The sequence below is a fragment of the Dendrobium catenatum genome, unplaced genomic scaffold, assembly GCF_001605985.2.
Source record: "Dendrobium catenatum unplaced genomic scaffold, ASM160598v2 fragScaff_scaffold_53, whole genome shotgun sequence".
In the NCBI taxonomy this organism is placed as follows: Eukaryota; Viridiplantae; Streptophyta; class Magnoliopsida; order Asparagales; family Orchidaceae; genus Dendrobium; species Dendrobium catenatum.
The window spans coordinates 749,803-766,649 of NW_021318515.1; the positions used below are offsets into that span (position 1 = coordinate 749,803).

Genomic DNA, 16,847 nt, shown 5'->3' on the forward strand with positions numbered 1-16,847 from the left:
ATGAGACTCCGGACAAGACAAAAATGCAATCATGTTTCTTTCTATTATTTATTGGTAATCTCTAATTAAACGATTAAAATGAAAGAAATATGTAATTCTTCCAATATAAATCCTAAAGTTTGACATCTTTCATCATCGTAACTCGATTATGATCCCTCTGAGCTTGTCATCCGACTACGGTCCCTCCGGTGATTATCGTCCACAGACTACGGTCCCTCTGACCTATATCACCCAACAATGGTGTATAACTTGTATTTTGACCCAGGTAAATATATTTTTATTTTGGAGTCAATATAACTCTAAATCACAAACCATCTTAGTCATAACATTGTTATTATATTATTTTACTTGCATGATTTTTTTTTTATAATTTTTTATTTCTAGTGAAAATCCTTAAGAAATAATCTCCTCTATATCAGTCACCCGACTATGGCCCCTCTAATCTCCGTCTCCCGACTATGATCCTACCGACCAAACAAACTGGCTAACATTCCTTTGAGAAACAACTCTCATACCACTAGATTCTTCCAATTCTCACCATGTAATATTCTTTATATGATGTAATATTTGCTACATTGAACCAAAGCCTTCCGCCAAGGAAAGTCATCATCTGTAATCAACTACAAACACTAATAGAATCATTTTGACCAGGCTATGCCCCATGGTTTCCCCCATTTTAAGATTTTCTATATAAAAATGTTGGTGTTTCTTTGACTCTTGCAGCTCTGTCTTAGTTAGGATGTTAAATCCTATCTCTCTATCACCGTAAATATTCTAACACATAACAAAATTAGTATAAGATGCACAATACACATATATTTTTTCACATCTTATCAAGTCAACTGGTGTGCCAGCTTGAATTTGTGTCACTAACAATCTTGCGAGTCTTAATTATCAAGCTAGGAATTCAAGTTTAAGCTTAAATTTGAACACACACACACACACATACACACATATATATTATACGAGTTCAAGTTGAGCTTGGTCTGGCTTGGCTTGTCGACCTGGCTTGATTAATATTAATTAACACATCGACATTTATATTAGTCTAATTATTTTTTTATCTTGATTCAAAATAAAAAAAATCGAGCTCCAAAATTTGTTGGTCTCAGCTTTCTTATTGAGCTCAAACATCATATTTTTCAGTCAAGCCCTAAAGATTGTACATTCCTAGTTAAAAATTTAAGGGCTTGTGTGGTTTGCTGCAAAGAGGGTGTAAAGTATTTCAAATGCAGAGGTTTTAAAAATATTTATTTTTGGTTTGAAGTAAAAAATGAATACAAAGTAAATTCCAGTACATTTGGTATATACAAACTACTTCATTTTTTGTGTATTTGAAAATTCTCATATTTAGACGATTTGAAATTCACCAGCTACTTCACATTGCATTCACTTTACTTAAAACTAAATAGAATAAAGTAATGTCATCCATTTTTTTAATAATAATCTAAATAACTCCAAAATTTTTATTTTATATCACATTCCTTTTGCATTACATTTCTTTTATATTGCATTTCATTTTTAGGCAACTAAACAGTCCTCAAGTATAAATTTAATAAATATAAAAGTTAACTTGTTGTAAAACTATGAAGTCTTCTTAGGCTAAGCAAATATTTTTGATGAAGGCAATTCAAATAGAGAACTCTTATACACAACTAAGATTTTATTTGAAATAACTTTAGACTATTATTTTTTTACTCTTTAAAAAAATATTAATAAAAAATAAAATTTTAAATAAATAGATATCAATTAAAAAATTTTGAGTTCAAGTGTTCTGTGACATATGCGACTTTATTGGCCCCAAAAAAATCGATACACATGTACGAACCGGGCCCCATGCACGATCCTCTCATCTTATTTTGTGGTGCCCCCGGCCCCAACGGATTTTTCTTATCGGGCCCGTATCCGAAGCTCTCCACTCGCCGGCTCCGGGGCTCCTCCCGCCCGGGTTCTCCACCTCTGCACCGCCGACAGCAAATGAACGATGACGCCGGTATTCTCCGTTGCTTCATCCTTCTTCCTCATCTTCTTCCTTTTCCGCCTCGCCGTCTTCCCTTTGGCCATAGCCGCCCCTCCTCCTCGGGGTAAGGTTACTTACCAATGCTGGCTCGTAATTTATCTGGGCTCGATTCTCTTGATTATTTTTGAGTGATTATGATTTACTGTACTTTACATTGGTATTATTTTGGTTGGATGAACTGGGTTTGTAGGGAATTTGTTCAGATTGATGTTGTTTCCAGTTCATAACTTGGAGCTTTATTTATGTTTTTGTTTTATGAGTTTGCTGTTGCAGGGCTTCTTAGGACTTTTATCTAGGGTTTTTATGTTTCTGTGGAAGATCCTATGACAAAATTCCAACTTTTATGATTCATTGCTCTAAACACTAAAATTATTTTTTTCATTGAGCATTACAATTATTGTTCATGGGATAGTAACAAAGTTGTTTGCATGGGCTGAAACACTTGTTTCCCCTCATTGGCCATTTTCTAACCTTATTCAATAAATTTCAATTCAAAATCATAGCAAACCTCCATCTTTCCTCGTTGCATCCAAGTAGCATGTAATAAAAGAGAAACTAATTTGCAATCAAAATAGAATACCGATGAAATTATTTTTTGCTTACCTCATGCACTCCTATTTATTATAACAAAAGCTCCTTCAACCTACAAGTAAAAAAATTAGAAGATAAGCTAGCAGTTTTATCCCAAAAAGGTAGGTAGCTAAAATCATGAAAGAGAAAATTGTAGTCAGCGTGGAAATCTTGTAACTGCAGAGGTGTAGTCTGGTTACAAAATCAAAAGACTGTATGTCACAGAAGGAAAGTGTGGTAATTCACATCCATGTACCTAGCTTGAAAAAATAACTTTAATGAATCATTTAATTGATATTTTTCAAGCAAAGCTGATCACAATTATGGCACTTTTTGTAAGGTTGATAATGAGTTGAGCTCAAGTCGAGCATGAGTAAACTCAAAATTATTTTTCAACTCAACTCAAAATTAGCTTATTTGTGTTGAGTTGGCTTGACTCGAAATGACTCTATTTGGAGTCAGTTGAAATAAATTTTGACCAGTTGAAATAAATTTTGAATTGTCTTTATATATATATATATATATACACACACACACAACAAACAACAACATCAAGTCTTTATCCCACTATATAGGATCGGCTACATGAATTTTTTCTCTCAATTGTGCCCTGTTAAAAGTTAAATTCTCATTTAAATCTAATAAAGAAAGGTCATTTCTAATATTTTATAACCAAGTCTTTTTAGGCCTAGCTCTTCCTTTTTAACATAAGTAAAATCTAATACATCTATTTTCCTAACCTGGTCATCGGAAGGCTACCGTTTTATTTGACCATACAATCTAAAGTAACTCTCTTTAATCTTATCTTCCACTGGAGCTACTCCAACATTTTTCACGTATATGCTCATTTCGTATCCTGTCTCTAAGAGTAAAGCCACTCATCCACCTAAGCATCCTCATCTCTACAACACTTAACTTAATATTATGCTTCTCTTTTAATGACCAACATTTTGCACCATAAAGCATTGCAGATCTAACCACAATCTTATAGAATTTTCTCATAAGTTTGAGGGGGGCTTTTCTATCACACAACAAGCCCGTTGCATTCCTCCACTTCAACCATCCAACTTGAATTCTACTAATAATATTCCCATCTATTTCAACATTGCTCTAAACAATAGATCCAAGATATCTAAAATGTGTACTCTTATTAATGTAATCCAACACAAATAGGAAAATACTTGTCAAACCACCTTGTATTTGAACACAAATAACAACACCTGCATACATATCCCTAATAACTTGAATATAAGCATTATTAACTCTTTTCTATTCTAAAACTTTCCATGGCACTTTTCTTGGAACATAATCATATGCTTTCTCTAAATCAATAAATATCATATGAAGATTCTCCTTATTCTCTATATGCTTCTTCATCAATCCAAAATAAATGAATAGCTTCAATAGTAGACCACCCAGCATGAATCCAAATTGATTTTGAGAAGCATTAGTATCACGTCGTAACCTATGCTAGCAATCAGCTTTCTAGCACTATCTTAGAAAAAACAAAGGCCCAACTAGCATTCTAGAAATCAGCATAACAATTTGTAATTGAAGCAGATTAGAAATGGAATTATTTTTACATGTCTCTAACACACCCCTACTTATAATCACATATCCTCCCTCAATTTGCAAACTAAAAAAAATCAAAACATAAGTTAGCAATCTCATTCGAAAGGATAACAGCCATTGAAATCGTACAAGTGGAAGTCACAGCCAGCATAGAGATCCTAATACAGCAAGAGTCACAAGCCAGCTACATCAACAGAAGATCACAAGTCATGGGAGGAAAGGGAGGGAGCTTGCATCACCATTTCTAATTTAATATTTTTGCATTCTTTCTAGATGACAACTTGATTTAGATAATTTTCTTCAAGCACTAAAATCAGTGCGATATCATTCTGCATCAGCATGTCTGGTTCTATTTTACCATTAGCATGCATAGTTATATGTGAATGAAAGTGGTTTCATTGCATAAAACCAACTTAAAAATCGATGTGCTTTTCTCTTGCTTCCTCTCTTTTTTTGCATACAGGCTACTACATTAATTGTGGTGCAGCCACCGAGGATAACATTGATGGCATCCCATGGATCCCCGATGAAGGCTTTGTAATTGGAGGCAATGTGTCTCAAATATACACTCCAGGCATCATTCCATTGCTATCGACTTTGAGATATTTCCCTGATACAAAAGCCAGAAAGTGCTGCTTTGTAATTCAAGTTAGCAAAGGAAGCAAGTATATCGTGAGAACCACATACTTCTATGGTGGCTTTGATGGCGGAAAAGAACCACCTGTGTTTGATCAGATCATTGATGGCACAAGATGGAGCACCGTTGACACCTCCCAGAACTATGCCGCTGGCCTCACCTCCTATTATGAGATTATGGTTGCAGCCCAGGGGAAAACTATAAGTGTGTGCCTTGCAAGAAATGCCAACACGGCCTCGGCTTCGAGCCCATTTATTTCTGCTCTTGAGGTGCTGAGCTTGGAGAACTCCATGTATAATTCAACTAACTTTGCAGAATATGCTCTCAGTACAATAGCCCGCCACAGCTTCGGCCATAAAAACAGTTTCATTAGGTATGTTAAGCTTTTAGCCTGTAAAATTAAAATGAACCATGAGCTGCTCATGCTTTCTTCCAAAGCTTATATACTTTTAATAGTGGGTTTTTGTTCCTGGATTTATTGTTGCATTCGCGTCTTTCTTGCTCGTTTTTGTGTGCAACATGGTTAAATATTCTTTTTGTGCATTTTTATGCTAATCAGTGAATTGACCATGAGCTGTTCCTGCTTTCCTCCTGGTGTGAAACCGTAACCTGCAAGAGAAATGCACAGAAGCAGAACAATAGATAGGAGGAGAAGGAGAAGAGAATCTGAAGAAGAAGAAGAAGAAGAAGAAGAAGAAGAAGAAGAAGAAGAAGAAGAAGAAGAAGAAGCTGTGGAGAAATGGGTAAAAGCAGTTTTCAATATAATATCATCTGCTTTGCTGCCTAAGCTCCAGTCCTAATATAAACTGTAAAACTAAAAGAGGAAACGTTCTTCCAAAAGCAGAGTAAGAAGGCAGTAAGGGAAAAAGCAATAAAACAGTAACATGCGGTAGTGGAGCAGGCCGTTAATCGGTATAATGGGGTAAGTTGATCCGCAGGAGTAAGATAGTCCACATCATGTCTCCCCTGGCTCGAGAATTTCCTCATCTGAGGAAATGGTGTGGATGACGCCTGCATCAGAAGATTTATAAGCAAAGAGATCAGATACGTTAAAAGTTGCTGGAGTGTGGAATTCCGGAGGAAGATCCACGACGTATGCATTATCATTGATACGGCGGATGATGGGCACGGGTCCGATCTTGCGTGGGCTGAATTTAGAATATGTTCCAGGTTGGAATCGTTCTCGGCGCATACGAACCATGACGAGGTCGCCCGGGTTGAAAACTACCTTTCTCCGATGAGCATCAGCTGCCAGTTTATAGCTGTCATTGGCCGCGGACAGCTTGGCTTTTACATCTTCTAGCATCTTGGTGTAGTTTTCAGTCGTTTGCAACGCCGACTTGCTCTTGCATTTAGGGAGTATAGCGATGTCCACCACATGGTTGGGCAATTTCGTATAAACGATGCTAAATGGGCATTGCCCGGTTGACCGGTTGGCCATGGAATTATAAGCAAATTCTGCTTGGCCTAAATAATCATCCCACTGTTTTGGATGTTCATGGGCGATACAACGTAGCATGCTGCTTAGTGAGCGATTAACCACCTCAGTCTGGCCGTCGGTCTGAGGATGGTATGCCGAGCTGAGCTTGATTTCTGTCCTCAATCGTTTCCACAGTTCGCGCCAGAAGTGGCTAACGAATTTGACATCGCGGTCGGAGGTAATGCTACGAGGTAAGCCATGGAGACGGACAATTTCTTTAAAGAAAAGAATGGCCACATTAAGGGCGTCGAAGGTCTTCCTACAAGCGAGGAAGTGGGCCATTTTCGAAAACCTGTCTACCACGACCATGATGGAGTCAGCACCCCGCTTAGTTCTTGGCAAACCCAAAACAAAATCCATGCTTAAATCTTCCCAGATTGAATTGGGAACCGGTAGAGGCATGTACAGACCGGTATTCTGAGCTGACCCTTTGTAAACCTGGCAGATGGGGCATTTTTCCACAAACCGCGTAACATCACGCCTGAGATGGGGCCAAAAGAACCTGCTTTGCATTTGCTCAAGTGTTTTGGTCCGGCCGGCATGAGCAGCTAAGCCGCCACTATGCAATTCTTGAATAAGGTATTCCCGCCACGAAGACTCAGGAATACATACTAATCCCGCTTTAAAGAGGTAATTATGTGAAATTGAGTAGTCATGAAAGGAGACGGTGGAGGAATTGGAGAGTTCGGCCCAAGGTGCTGCGAAGTCTTTATCCGTTGCATATAATTCTTGAATACTCGATAGTCCCTGGAGTTCGGTTTGTAGCTGAACGACTAGCGCCGAGCGCCGGCTCAACGCGTCGGCAACTCTGTTTTGCACTCCGGACTTATGCTTGAGAACGAAGCTGAACCGCTGTAGGAATGTGGTCCATCTTGCGTGCATTTTGTTCACCGTCTTCTGACTATTTATGAATTGGAGTGCTTGATTGTCGGAACACAGGACAAAATCTTGGTGGAGCAAGTAATGTTCCCACTGCTTCAATGCTCGAACCACGGCATAAAATTCTTGCTCATAAGCGGACCAGTTCTGGCGGGATGGGCTTAGTTTCTCACTGAAAAATTCAACGGGGCGACCTTCTTGCGAAAGGACAGCTCCAATGCCCACAGAGGATGCATCAGTGTCGACAAGAAATGGTTTGTCGAAGTCGGGGATGGCCAACACCGGAGCTGAAGTGAGTGCACCTTTTATGGTGTCGAAACTGTTCTGCTGCTCATTTGTCCAATGCAGCGACTTGTCTTTGAGACACTCCGTGAGGGGCGCTATAATAATGCTGAAACCGCGGATAAATCGGCGGTAGAAGTTCGCCAAGCCAACGAAGCTCCGAATTTCTGGGATTGATTTTGGCGTTGGCCATTCTGCTATAGCACGGACCTTCTGTGGATCCGTCAGGACGCCGTCGCTAGAAATAACGAAGCCCAGGAAGTGGACAGAACCTGTTGCAAACTCACATTTGGGAAAATTAAGATAGAGTTTGTGCGCCTTCAGAATTGCAAAAACAGATGATAAATGTTCTAAATGAGCTTGCAGAGATGGGCTAAACACAAGGATGTCGTCAAAATAGACGACACAACACTTCCCCAAGATTGGTTTGAGAACTTCGTTCATGAGGCGCATGAATGTTGCTGGAGCGTTACACAAACCAAACGGCATGACTCGCCATTCGTACAATCCCTCTCGTGTCTTAAATGCAGTCTTCCATTCATCGCCGGGTCGGATGCGGATTTGGTGGTACCCGCTGCGCAAGTCAAGCTTCGAGAAAATAGTGGCCCCGGTGAGCTTGTCGAGCATATCATCGAGACGAGGCACAGGAAAACGGTATTTAACCGTTATTTTGTTGATGGCCCTGCTGTCGATGCACATCCGCCAGGTTCCGTCTTTCTTCAGAACCAGGAGCGCGGGAATGGCGCACGGACTCAAACTGGGCTGTATTAGACCCTTGCTTAGCAAATCCTCAATCATCCTTTGCAATTCTTCATGTTCCCGTGGAGTCATCCGATAATGTGGCAAGTTTGGCAGCGTGGCTCCTGGCTGCAAATCAATGTGATGTTGGAGACTACGCATAGGAGGTAGCGCTGCGGGAAGTTCTTCGGGCCAAATATCTTTATAGCTCTGCAATAATTCCTGTACATCAGTTGGCAAATCTGCCAATTGACTATCCGGATGGGAATCAGCGACCATCAGGGCAAGCATATCCGACGACTCCTTCCAGGAATCGATTAGATTTGGTCCAGAGACGATCAGCATGGCTGTCTTCTCCAAGCTGGTCTTGCTGTCCGGTTGAGAGAGGTTGGGCCATAACCTGATCTTGCGGCTCTTCCAATCAAAGGTAAAAGTGTTTGCTCTGCCATCGTGTATGGCCCCAACATCGTACTGCCACGGCCGGCCAAGAATTATGTGACAGATGTCCATATCAAGAACATCGCACAATACTTCGCAGATGTAGCTCTTCCCGATTGTAAAAGATACCCGGCACATGTCCGATACAGGGATCTCAACACCCTTTTTAACCCAGCTGATTTTGTAAGGGTTCGGGTTCTTCGTGGTCTTCAATTGAAGCTTCTGAACCACAGAACGAGCTATAATATTTTCGGTACATCCCCCGTCGATTAGCAGGTCGCAAACTTTACCATTCACGGTACATCGGGTGCGAAAGATGGAATGACGTTGGGAATTACCAGCTTGGCGGGGAGCTAATAACAACTTCTCCAATACGCACACTAGGGGATCCCCTTCGTCCGCCTGTAAGTCTTCAAAGTCTTGTTCATTCACCAAGTCAGCACTATAGTGATCACCCTCCGGGTCCCCTTCTAATAATTGGAGCTGCTGACGGTTTGGACAGTCGTTTGATTTGTGCCCCGGCTGAAAGCATCGATAACACTTAAGCGTTGTAGGCTTAGTGTAAGGATTGTTCTCTTTCACTGGGAACCGTGGCTTCAGCGCAGGCGTTGTTTTTGGCTCCGCTCCCAGAATTCCGGCGCCTGCGTTCGGAGGTGGAGCAGCTTTGCTACTGCCAGCAATGAATGAGGAAGCTTTGTTGGTATCCCCTGTGGAATCAGCATTGTACCTTCGTGGCGTTTGAGTCTTAGAATGCCTATTGAGCTGAATTTCGGCCTTGAGAGCATAATTCACTGCTTGTGATAATGTCCAGACAGAGTTAAGCTCCAACTTGTCCTGGATGCTCTCCTTCAGTCCCCCGATATACCGTGCAACAAGCTGATTTTCGGATTCACTGAGATCATTTCGAGCGCTGAGTCTATAGAACTCCTCCGTATATTCATTCACAGTCCTGTTGCCTTGTATACAATGCTGATATTGGAGGTAGAGCATTTGCTCAAAATCTGTAGGCAGAAAATGACCCCGCAGGAGCCTTTTCATCCGACGCCAACTGGTGATCTTGCCTTTACCTTCCCGCCTTCTTGTTTGTATCAGCTGCATCCACCATGCTCCAGCACCGCCTTTCAAACGACAGACGACATATTTCACCTGTTTTTCAGGTGCAATTTCCATATAATCGAAGAAGGCTTCGACGGCTCTCTCCCGGTCCAAATATTCTTCTATGTTTAACCTGCCGTCGAAGAAGGGAATGTCTAGCTTCACACGGAATTCCCCATGAGAACGCTGGTGTTCCAGTTGTCGTCGGGGTGGTCCGAGCTGAATCGGGCGCTCTTCCTCCGATGAGTCGGACGCGTCCAGGGCTTGTTGCGTGTCGGAATCTGAGGCGGTTTGCTGGATTGTGTAGCGACGTTGGTAATGTCGCGGTATTGGTGCCGGTGCTGGTGTGAATGGGCGGTCTATCACAGGCGTTTGCCGATTTGTTCTTAAGGCTCGGATCTCAGTCCGCATCTCAGTAGAAAATCGGAAGAATTCGTTAGTGAGTACCTCCATTTGACGTGCGATAGACGTTTGAGCATTCCACAGTGCTTCCAAACTGCGGTCCTCGTCGGCCGTCGGGCGTTTGCTTCCTTCCGCCATTGATGCTCGCAGCCTAGCTCTGATACCAATGTGGTGTGAAACCGTAACCTGCAAGAGAAATGCACAGAAGCAGAACAAGAGATAGGAGGAGAAGGAGAAGAGAATCTGAAGAAGAAGAAGAAGAAGAAGAAGCTGTGGAGAAATGGGTAAAAGCAGTTTTCAATATAATATCATCTGCTTTGCTGCCTAAGCTCCAGTCCTAATATAAACTGTAAAACTAAAAGAGGAAACGTTCTTCCAAAAGCAGAGTAAGAAGGCAGTAAGGGAAAAAGCAATAAAACAGTAACATGCGGTAGTGGAGCAGGCCGTTAATCGGTATAATGGGGTAAGTTGATCCGCAGGAGTAAGATAGTCCACATCACTAAAGATATATATATACACACACACAACAAACAACAACATCAAGTCTTTATCCCACTATGTAGGATCGGCTACATGAATTTTTTCTCTCAATTGTGCCCTGTTAAAAGTTAAATTCTCATTTAAATTAATAAAGATAAGTCATTTCTAATATTTTATAACCAAATCTTTTTAGGGCTGATCCTTAATGTAATCCAACAAAAATAGGAAAATAATTGTCAAACCATCTTGTGTTTGAACACAATTAACAACACCTGCATACATATTTCTAATGACTTGAATATAACAATTATTAACTCTTTTCTTTTCTTAAACTTTACATAGAACTTTTCTTGGAACTTAATCATATGCTTTCTCTAAATCAATAGACATCACATGAAGATTCTCCTTATTCTCTCTATGCTTCTCCATCAAACCTCTCAATAAACAAATAGCTTCCATAGTAGACCCACCCGGCATGAATCCAAATTGATTTTGAGAAACATTAGTATCACGTCATAACTTATGCTAGCAATCAGCATAACAATTTGTAATTGAAGTAGATTAGAAATGGAATTATTTTTACATTTCTCAAACACGCACCTACTTATAATCACATATCCTCCCTCAATTTGTAAACTAAAAAATCAAAATGATAAGTTGGCAATCCATTCGAAAGGATAACAGCCATTGAAATCCTACAAGAGGATGTCACAGCCAGCATAGAGATCCTAATACAGCAAGAGTCACAAGCCAGCTACATCAACAGAAGATCACAAGTCATGGAAGGAAAGGGAGGGAGTCTGCATCACCATTTCTAATTTCATTTTTGCATTATTTTTAGATGAGAGCTTGATTTAGATAACTTTCTTCAAGTAAGCACTAAAATCAGTGCGATATCATTCCGCATGGGCATGTCTGGTTCTATTTTACCATTAGCATGCATGGTTATATGTGAATGAAAGTGATTTTATTTCATAAAACCAACTTAAAGATCAATGTGCTTTTCTTTTGCTTCCTTTTTTTTTTTTGGCATAATGATTCGTAATTTCCATCTCATGTCATACAGGCTACTACATTAATTGTGGTGCAGCCACCGAGGAGAACATTGATGGCATCCCATGGATCCCCGATGAAGGCTTTGTAATTGGAGGCAATGTGTCTCAAATATACACGCCAGGCATCATTCCCTTGCTATCGACTTTGAGATATTTCCCTGATACAAAAGCCAGAAAGAGCTGCTTTGTAATTCAAGTTAGCAAAGGAAGCAAGTATATGGTGAGAACCACATACTTCTATGGTGGCTTCGATGGCGGAGAAGAACCCCCTGTGTTTGATCAGATCATCGATGGCACAAGATGGAGCACCGTTGAGACCTCCAAGAACTATGCCGCTGGCCTCACCTCCTATTATGAGATTATGGTTGCAGCCCAGAGGAAAACTATAAGTGTGTGCCTGGCAAGAAATGCCAACACGGCCTCGGCTTCGAGCCCATTTATTTCTGCTCTTGAGGTGGTGAGCTTGGAGAACTCCATGTATAATTCAACTAACTTTGCAGAATATGCTCTCAGTACAATAGCCCGCCACAGCTTCGGCCATAAAAACAGTTTCATTAGGTATGTTAAGCTTTTAGCCTGTCAAATTAAAATAAACCATGAGCTGCTCATGCTTTCTTCCAAAGCTTATATACTTTTAATAGTGGGTTTTGTTCCTGGATTTATCTTCGTTTGTCATTCATTCGCATCTTAATTGCTCGTTTTTGTGTGCAACATGGTTAAATATTTTTTTTTGTGCATTTTTATGCTAATCAGTGAATTGACCATGAGCTACTCAAGCTTTCCTCCAAAACTTATATACTTTTAATATTGGGTTTTTGTTCCTTGATTTATCATTATTTGTCATGCACTCGCCTCTTCTTGCTCGTGTTTGTGTGCAAAGTGGTTAAAGATTCATTTTGTGCATTTTTAAGTGTTGGATATTGGTCCAGGATTTAGGTAATTTCTTGAATGACTTGTATTGTCATCGGTGTTGCTTTTTTTGTATAGCTTGTTTTGTAGCTATTTTGTGCCTATAAATAGGCTATATGCTGTAATAGGTTGGTATGATTAAGCAATAAAGGACTTGTGTTCTGCCATCTCCCTCTTCCCTTCCCTCTCTCAATATCAAGAAGAGGAAGTGCTTCTTCCTCTCAAGCAAGATCTCACATTAAGCTTATCTGTAAATTGAATCTCATCATCTCAAAAAAAATTCCACTCAATGTTGTTCCTGCAAGTAGCTATCCAGATGATCCTTTCAACCGGTACTGGCAATCATTCATTGACACCAATCCTGTTGTCGAATGCCACTCAAACATTTCATCTTCAGACTTTTGGAACTTCCCTCCACCTGCTGCATTGATGAAGGGTCTCACAACGAGCAGAGGGAAAGATCTGCATATAAATTGGCCTCCTTTTGATATCCCAGACACAAGCTACTACATAGCCCTCTACTTCCAAGATAATCGAACTCCCAGCCCATTCAGCTGGAGAGTATTTGATGTTGTGATCAATGGTAAAACCTTCTATCAGGACCTTAATGTCTCAACAGAAGGTGTCATGGTCTACGGATCGCAGTGGCCACTTTCCGGTGAGACGAACATTAAGCTGACCCCAGCTTCTGACTCTCCGGTCGGTCCGGTCATTAATGCAGGAGAGATTTTTCAGATAGTTCCTCTAGGTGGAAGGACTCTCGCAAGAGATGGTAAGTGTCCGCTTTTAACACGTTTGAGATGAATACTTTTTGTGTACAAGTATAGCTTTTTAATCTCCTGATGTCTTGATGTTTGGTACAGTAATTGCAATGGAGAATATAGCAAGAAGCTTTACTAATCCACCACCAGATTGGAAGGGAGATCCTTGCTTGCCCAAGGAAAATTCATGGGCTGGTGTGACTTGTGATATTAATGGTGGTTTTGCTATAGTAGCCAAGCTGTAAGTCCAAGTAAGCCTATTATTTAGTCTCTAAACATTAAGGGGCTGTTTGGCAACAAGTGGGATTAAATTTAGTGGGATTGATTTAGTAAACTCGAAATGTGTTAAATCCTGAAAACTGTTGGGTATGTTAAATGTTAAATCTTGTTAAATCCTAAGAAACTGTTTGGTAACATATTTTAAGATTTATGACAGTTAGGGATTTAGATGTGAAGCAAATAATTATGAATTAAAAAATAAATTTATAATTAAAAATAAAAATTTATGTGTTATGAATTTAATAACATATTAAGTATAAATTACTCATTAATTATTATTTACACTATTAATTATATATTTAATAATATATATTTTAAGTTATATTAATTAAGCTAATCATATTAATATTTAATTACTAATTATACAATTACGTTAAATTAGATAATTAATTTATGCACTAATTATACTATTAATTATTTAATTAATTAATCTAATTATTATTATTTTAAATTATATTAATTAAGTTAATCAATAATAACTTAGTGGCGTCTAGTGTTTGCCTTTCATCTTCTGTTTTTGTCGTTGTTGTTCGGCTTCGTTGCTTCGCAGGAGGTGTATAGATTGCACACGTCGCTTCTTCGGCTCCTTCGTGTCTGTTCGACTTCGCTCCTTCGACGACTCTCCCTTCCTGTCGGATCTCAAGCTACGACATTTTGATCGGAAGCAAGAACAGGAGCTCGTTGGCTGCGAAGTTAACTTTCTCCCTTTCGTGCGCTTCTAATGTTAAATCCCGTTAAATCCGCCGAACCAAGGGATTTAGTAAATCTGGGATTTACAGAATCCCGGGATTTAACGCGCGCACAAAAATTGTTTGGCTGGATTTAGCATAAATCCAACTTAAATCACACGAGAAATCCGATACCAAACAGCCCCTAAGATTTTATTCAATCTGAATTGATCATCTTGTCTCTCTTTCAGAAATCTGACAAATTTTGGCATATCTGGACATTTATCGAATAGCATCGGAAATCTACTTGCAATCAGGAACATGTGAGAGTGCTGAGACTCGTATCTAGTGAATTATAATACAGCCCATTGAGATTTTGACGTGAATGTTAGATTTTTGCTTGCAGTTGGCTCTCTGGAAACAAACTCGCTGGTAAAATTCCACAAATGGGCAATTTGAAGGAGTTGACCTCTCTGTAAGCTTCACATTTTTCGCAATATTCTCTCATTTTACGCTCATTGTTTATATTTTCTCTCCTGTGCAAAGGCGTTTGGCTGACAATGAACTTACTGGATCGATCCCATCTTTTCTAGCAAACCTTCCAAAAATTAAGGAGATGTAAGTATCAATTTTTTTTACTCTAATGTACATTTTTGTTAGCTTTCTGATGGGCTAACAGTTCATATTCGCCATTGGAAGTTTTCTGCAAAAAAACAAGTTGTCTGGCCCGATACCACAGAGTCTGAAAAACAAAAGTGGGATTGATCTCCGGTAAGTTTAGACTTGATAAGATTTTACTTTCTTAGGCCATCTCTAACCAAACTCCAAACGCTTGAATGGCGTTGCTCGCAAGCTCCAACCGAACGGTAAAACTTCCGCTATTTTGTTACGGGTGAACCGTGGAACGTGAATATTGACGTTGCACGGCTAATCTCCGCTATTTTTCTGTCTCTACTGAACTTGCCGAAGAAACGCGCCAAAGAAGAGAACGACCGTTACCTTGACAAAAGGGGACAAAAAGGAGTTCAGTTGGAGATGAATAACAACATTTTAGAGTGAAAAATGAGATTTTTGGTTGGAGATGCCATTATAGAAATGAAATCTTTCTTCTTGACTTCATTTTCTGTTGGATTTCTTGTAGGATTTCTCCCGGCAATCAACTTGAGATGTAAATAATATGAAAACTGCTAACTTGATTTGCTGAACAGTCCGAGTATTTTTTGCCAGTTAAAGAACTTCTTGACTTTGGTAAGAGGAATGTATGGTTGGGCTTATAGCAAGGATGAAGAAAGGATAGAAATTGATGATTCGTTGTTTTTGGTTTCCTTTTGCTATTTGTTGAAAACAATGATGGAATAACAAATTTAATTAAAATATGGACCTTATTTGGTAGTTGGATAGTTTGCATTTCATTTTTATCCTTCTCTTTTATTATTATTATTATTATTTTTAATCCTTCTCTTAATGCAATTAGAATAGGTATTAGCTAAACAGGAGATATGTGACCTACAGGTTTTGACCAATTAAATTAGCTATTAAGATAAATATAATAGAATCCTACTTAAATACAATACATTAAACAAGTTTTCAAAGGATAGAAATAGCTTAAATATTTTTGTTGGAGATAAATAGAACACAAAATCCATTATAGAGTCCGAAGCTATTGTGTAGAAAATAATTTTTTTAAAATTGATGTAAAAAGCAGTTTTATAATATAAAAATTTATTGAAAGCATTGAAATAGTAATCGTTAAATAAAAATTGTTATTGCAATTTGAAAATCAAAATTGTAAGAGAGTTGTCTTAAATAAAGTTATAAGCACATAAATTCTATGCAGGGATCAACTTAAAATATGACTAATGAAATTTGAACTTCAGATTTTTACTTTAAGGATCATCCTATTTGAGCTAGAATATGTTTGTTTATTTTGAATATTAATAAATGATATTTTTAAAGATTAATTTTTTTAGAAGGGGAAGCAAACTCAAGAACTATATATATTTATTTGAAAAAAATTATGTGAATACCTTTTTAAAAGATACTTAACAGCATGCTAAAATATTCTAATGTTTCATTTGGGAAGGCTTTTTTACTGCTTCTTAAAACAATTTTTTAGTTTAAAAAATTTAATATTTTTTATTAAAAAATTGTTTTAAAAAGCAATAAAAAAGTCACCCCAAACGAAGCTTAAATCTATTAAGATTATAGAGCTATGATAGATTAGAATTGACAAAAAAATAAAGGTATACAAATTCTTTAGATCAAGGGGATTTCAGATGCCGAATGTTGGCCATTAAAAGAGAAGCATAATACTAAGTTAAGTGTGGCAGAGATGAGGATGCTCAGGTGGATGAGTGGCTTTACCCTTAGAGATAGGATACGAAATGAGCATATACGTGGAAAGGTTGGAGTAGCTCCAGTAGAAGATAAGATTAGAGAGAGTCGCCTTAGATGGTTTGGTCACATAAAACGGCGGCCTTCCGATGACCCGGTTAGGAGAGTAGAGATATTAGATTTGACTTATGTTAAGAAAGGTAGGGGTAGACCTAAAAAGACATGGTTAGAAAATATTAGGAATGATC

General features: G+C 38.8%; 1 protein-coding gene across 2 annotated transcripts; it reads left to right on the plus strand.

The window, feature by feature from the left end:
- The first annotated feature begins 1,909 nt into the window (after positions 1-1,909).
- LOC110096895 (putative leucine-rich repeat receptor-like serine/threonine-protein kinase At2g14440) lies at positions 1,910-15,641 on the plus strand. Of its 2 annotated transcripts, XM_020823037.2 has the most exons (9): positions 1,910-2,084; positions 11,660-12,206; positions 12,866-13,329; positions 13,421-13,559; positions 14,517-14,588; positions 14,672-14,740; positions 14,812-14,883; positions 14,965-15,036; positions 15,407-15,641. In XM_020823037.2, exons 1-9 carry the CDS (start codon positions 1,985-1,987, stop codon positions 15,435-15,437), a joined length of 1,566 nt encoding a protein of 521 aa, XP_020678696.1. In that variant the 5' UTR covers positions 1,910-1,984; the 3' UTR covers positions 15,438-15,641. The 2 variants fall into 2 exon arrangements, 1 of the variants encoding a protein (XP_020678696.1); XR_003700575.1 differs by lacking the exons at positions 14,812-14,883; positions 14,965-15,036; positions 15,407-15,641 and having other exon boundaries at positions 13,421-13,569; positions 14,672-14,717.
- The last annotated feature ends 1,206 nt before the right edge of the window (positions 15,642-16,847 follow it).

What these genes read in the sequence shown, in the direction of transcription:
- LOC110096895 (XM_020823037.2), top strand. Translation starts at nt 1,985, where the DNA reads ATGACGCCGGTATTCTCCGTTGCTTCATCCTTCTTCCTCATCTTCTTC. An exon ending in AGCCGCCCCTCCTCCTCGGG is followed by an intron (nt 2,085 to 11,659) that starts GTAAGGTTACTT and finishes CATGTCATACAG; the next exon opens with GCTACTACATTAATTGTGGT. An exon ending in CTTCCAAAAATTAAGGAGAT is followed by an intron (nt 14,884 to 14,964) that starts GTAAGTATCAAT and finishes CGCCATTGGAAG; the next exon opens with TTTTCTGCAAAAAAACAAGT.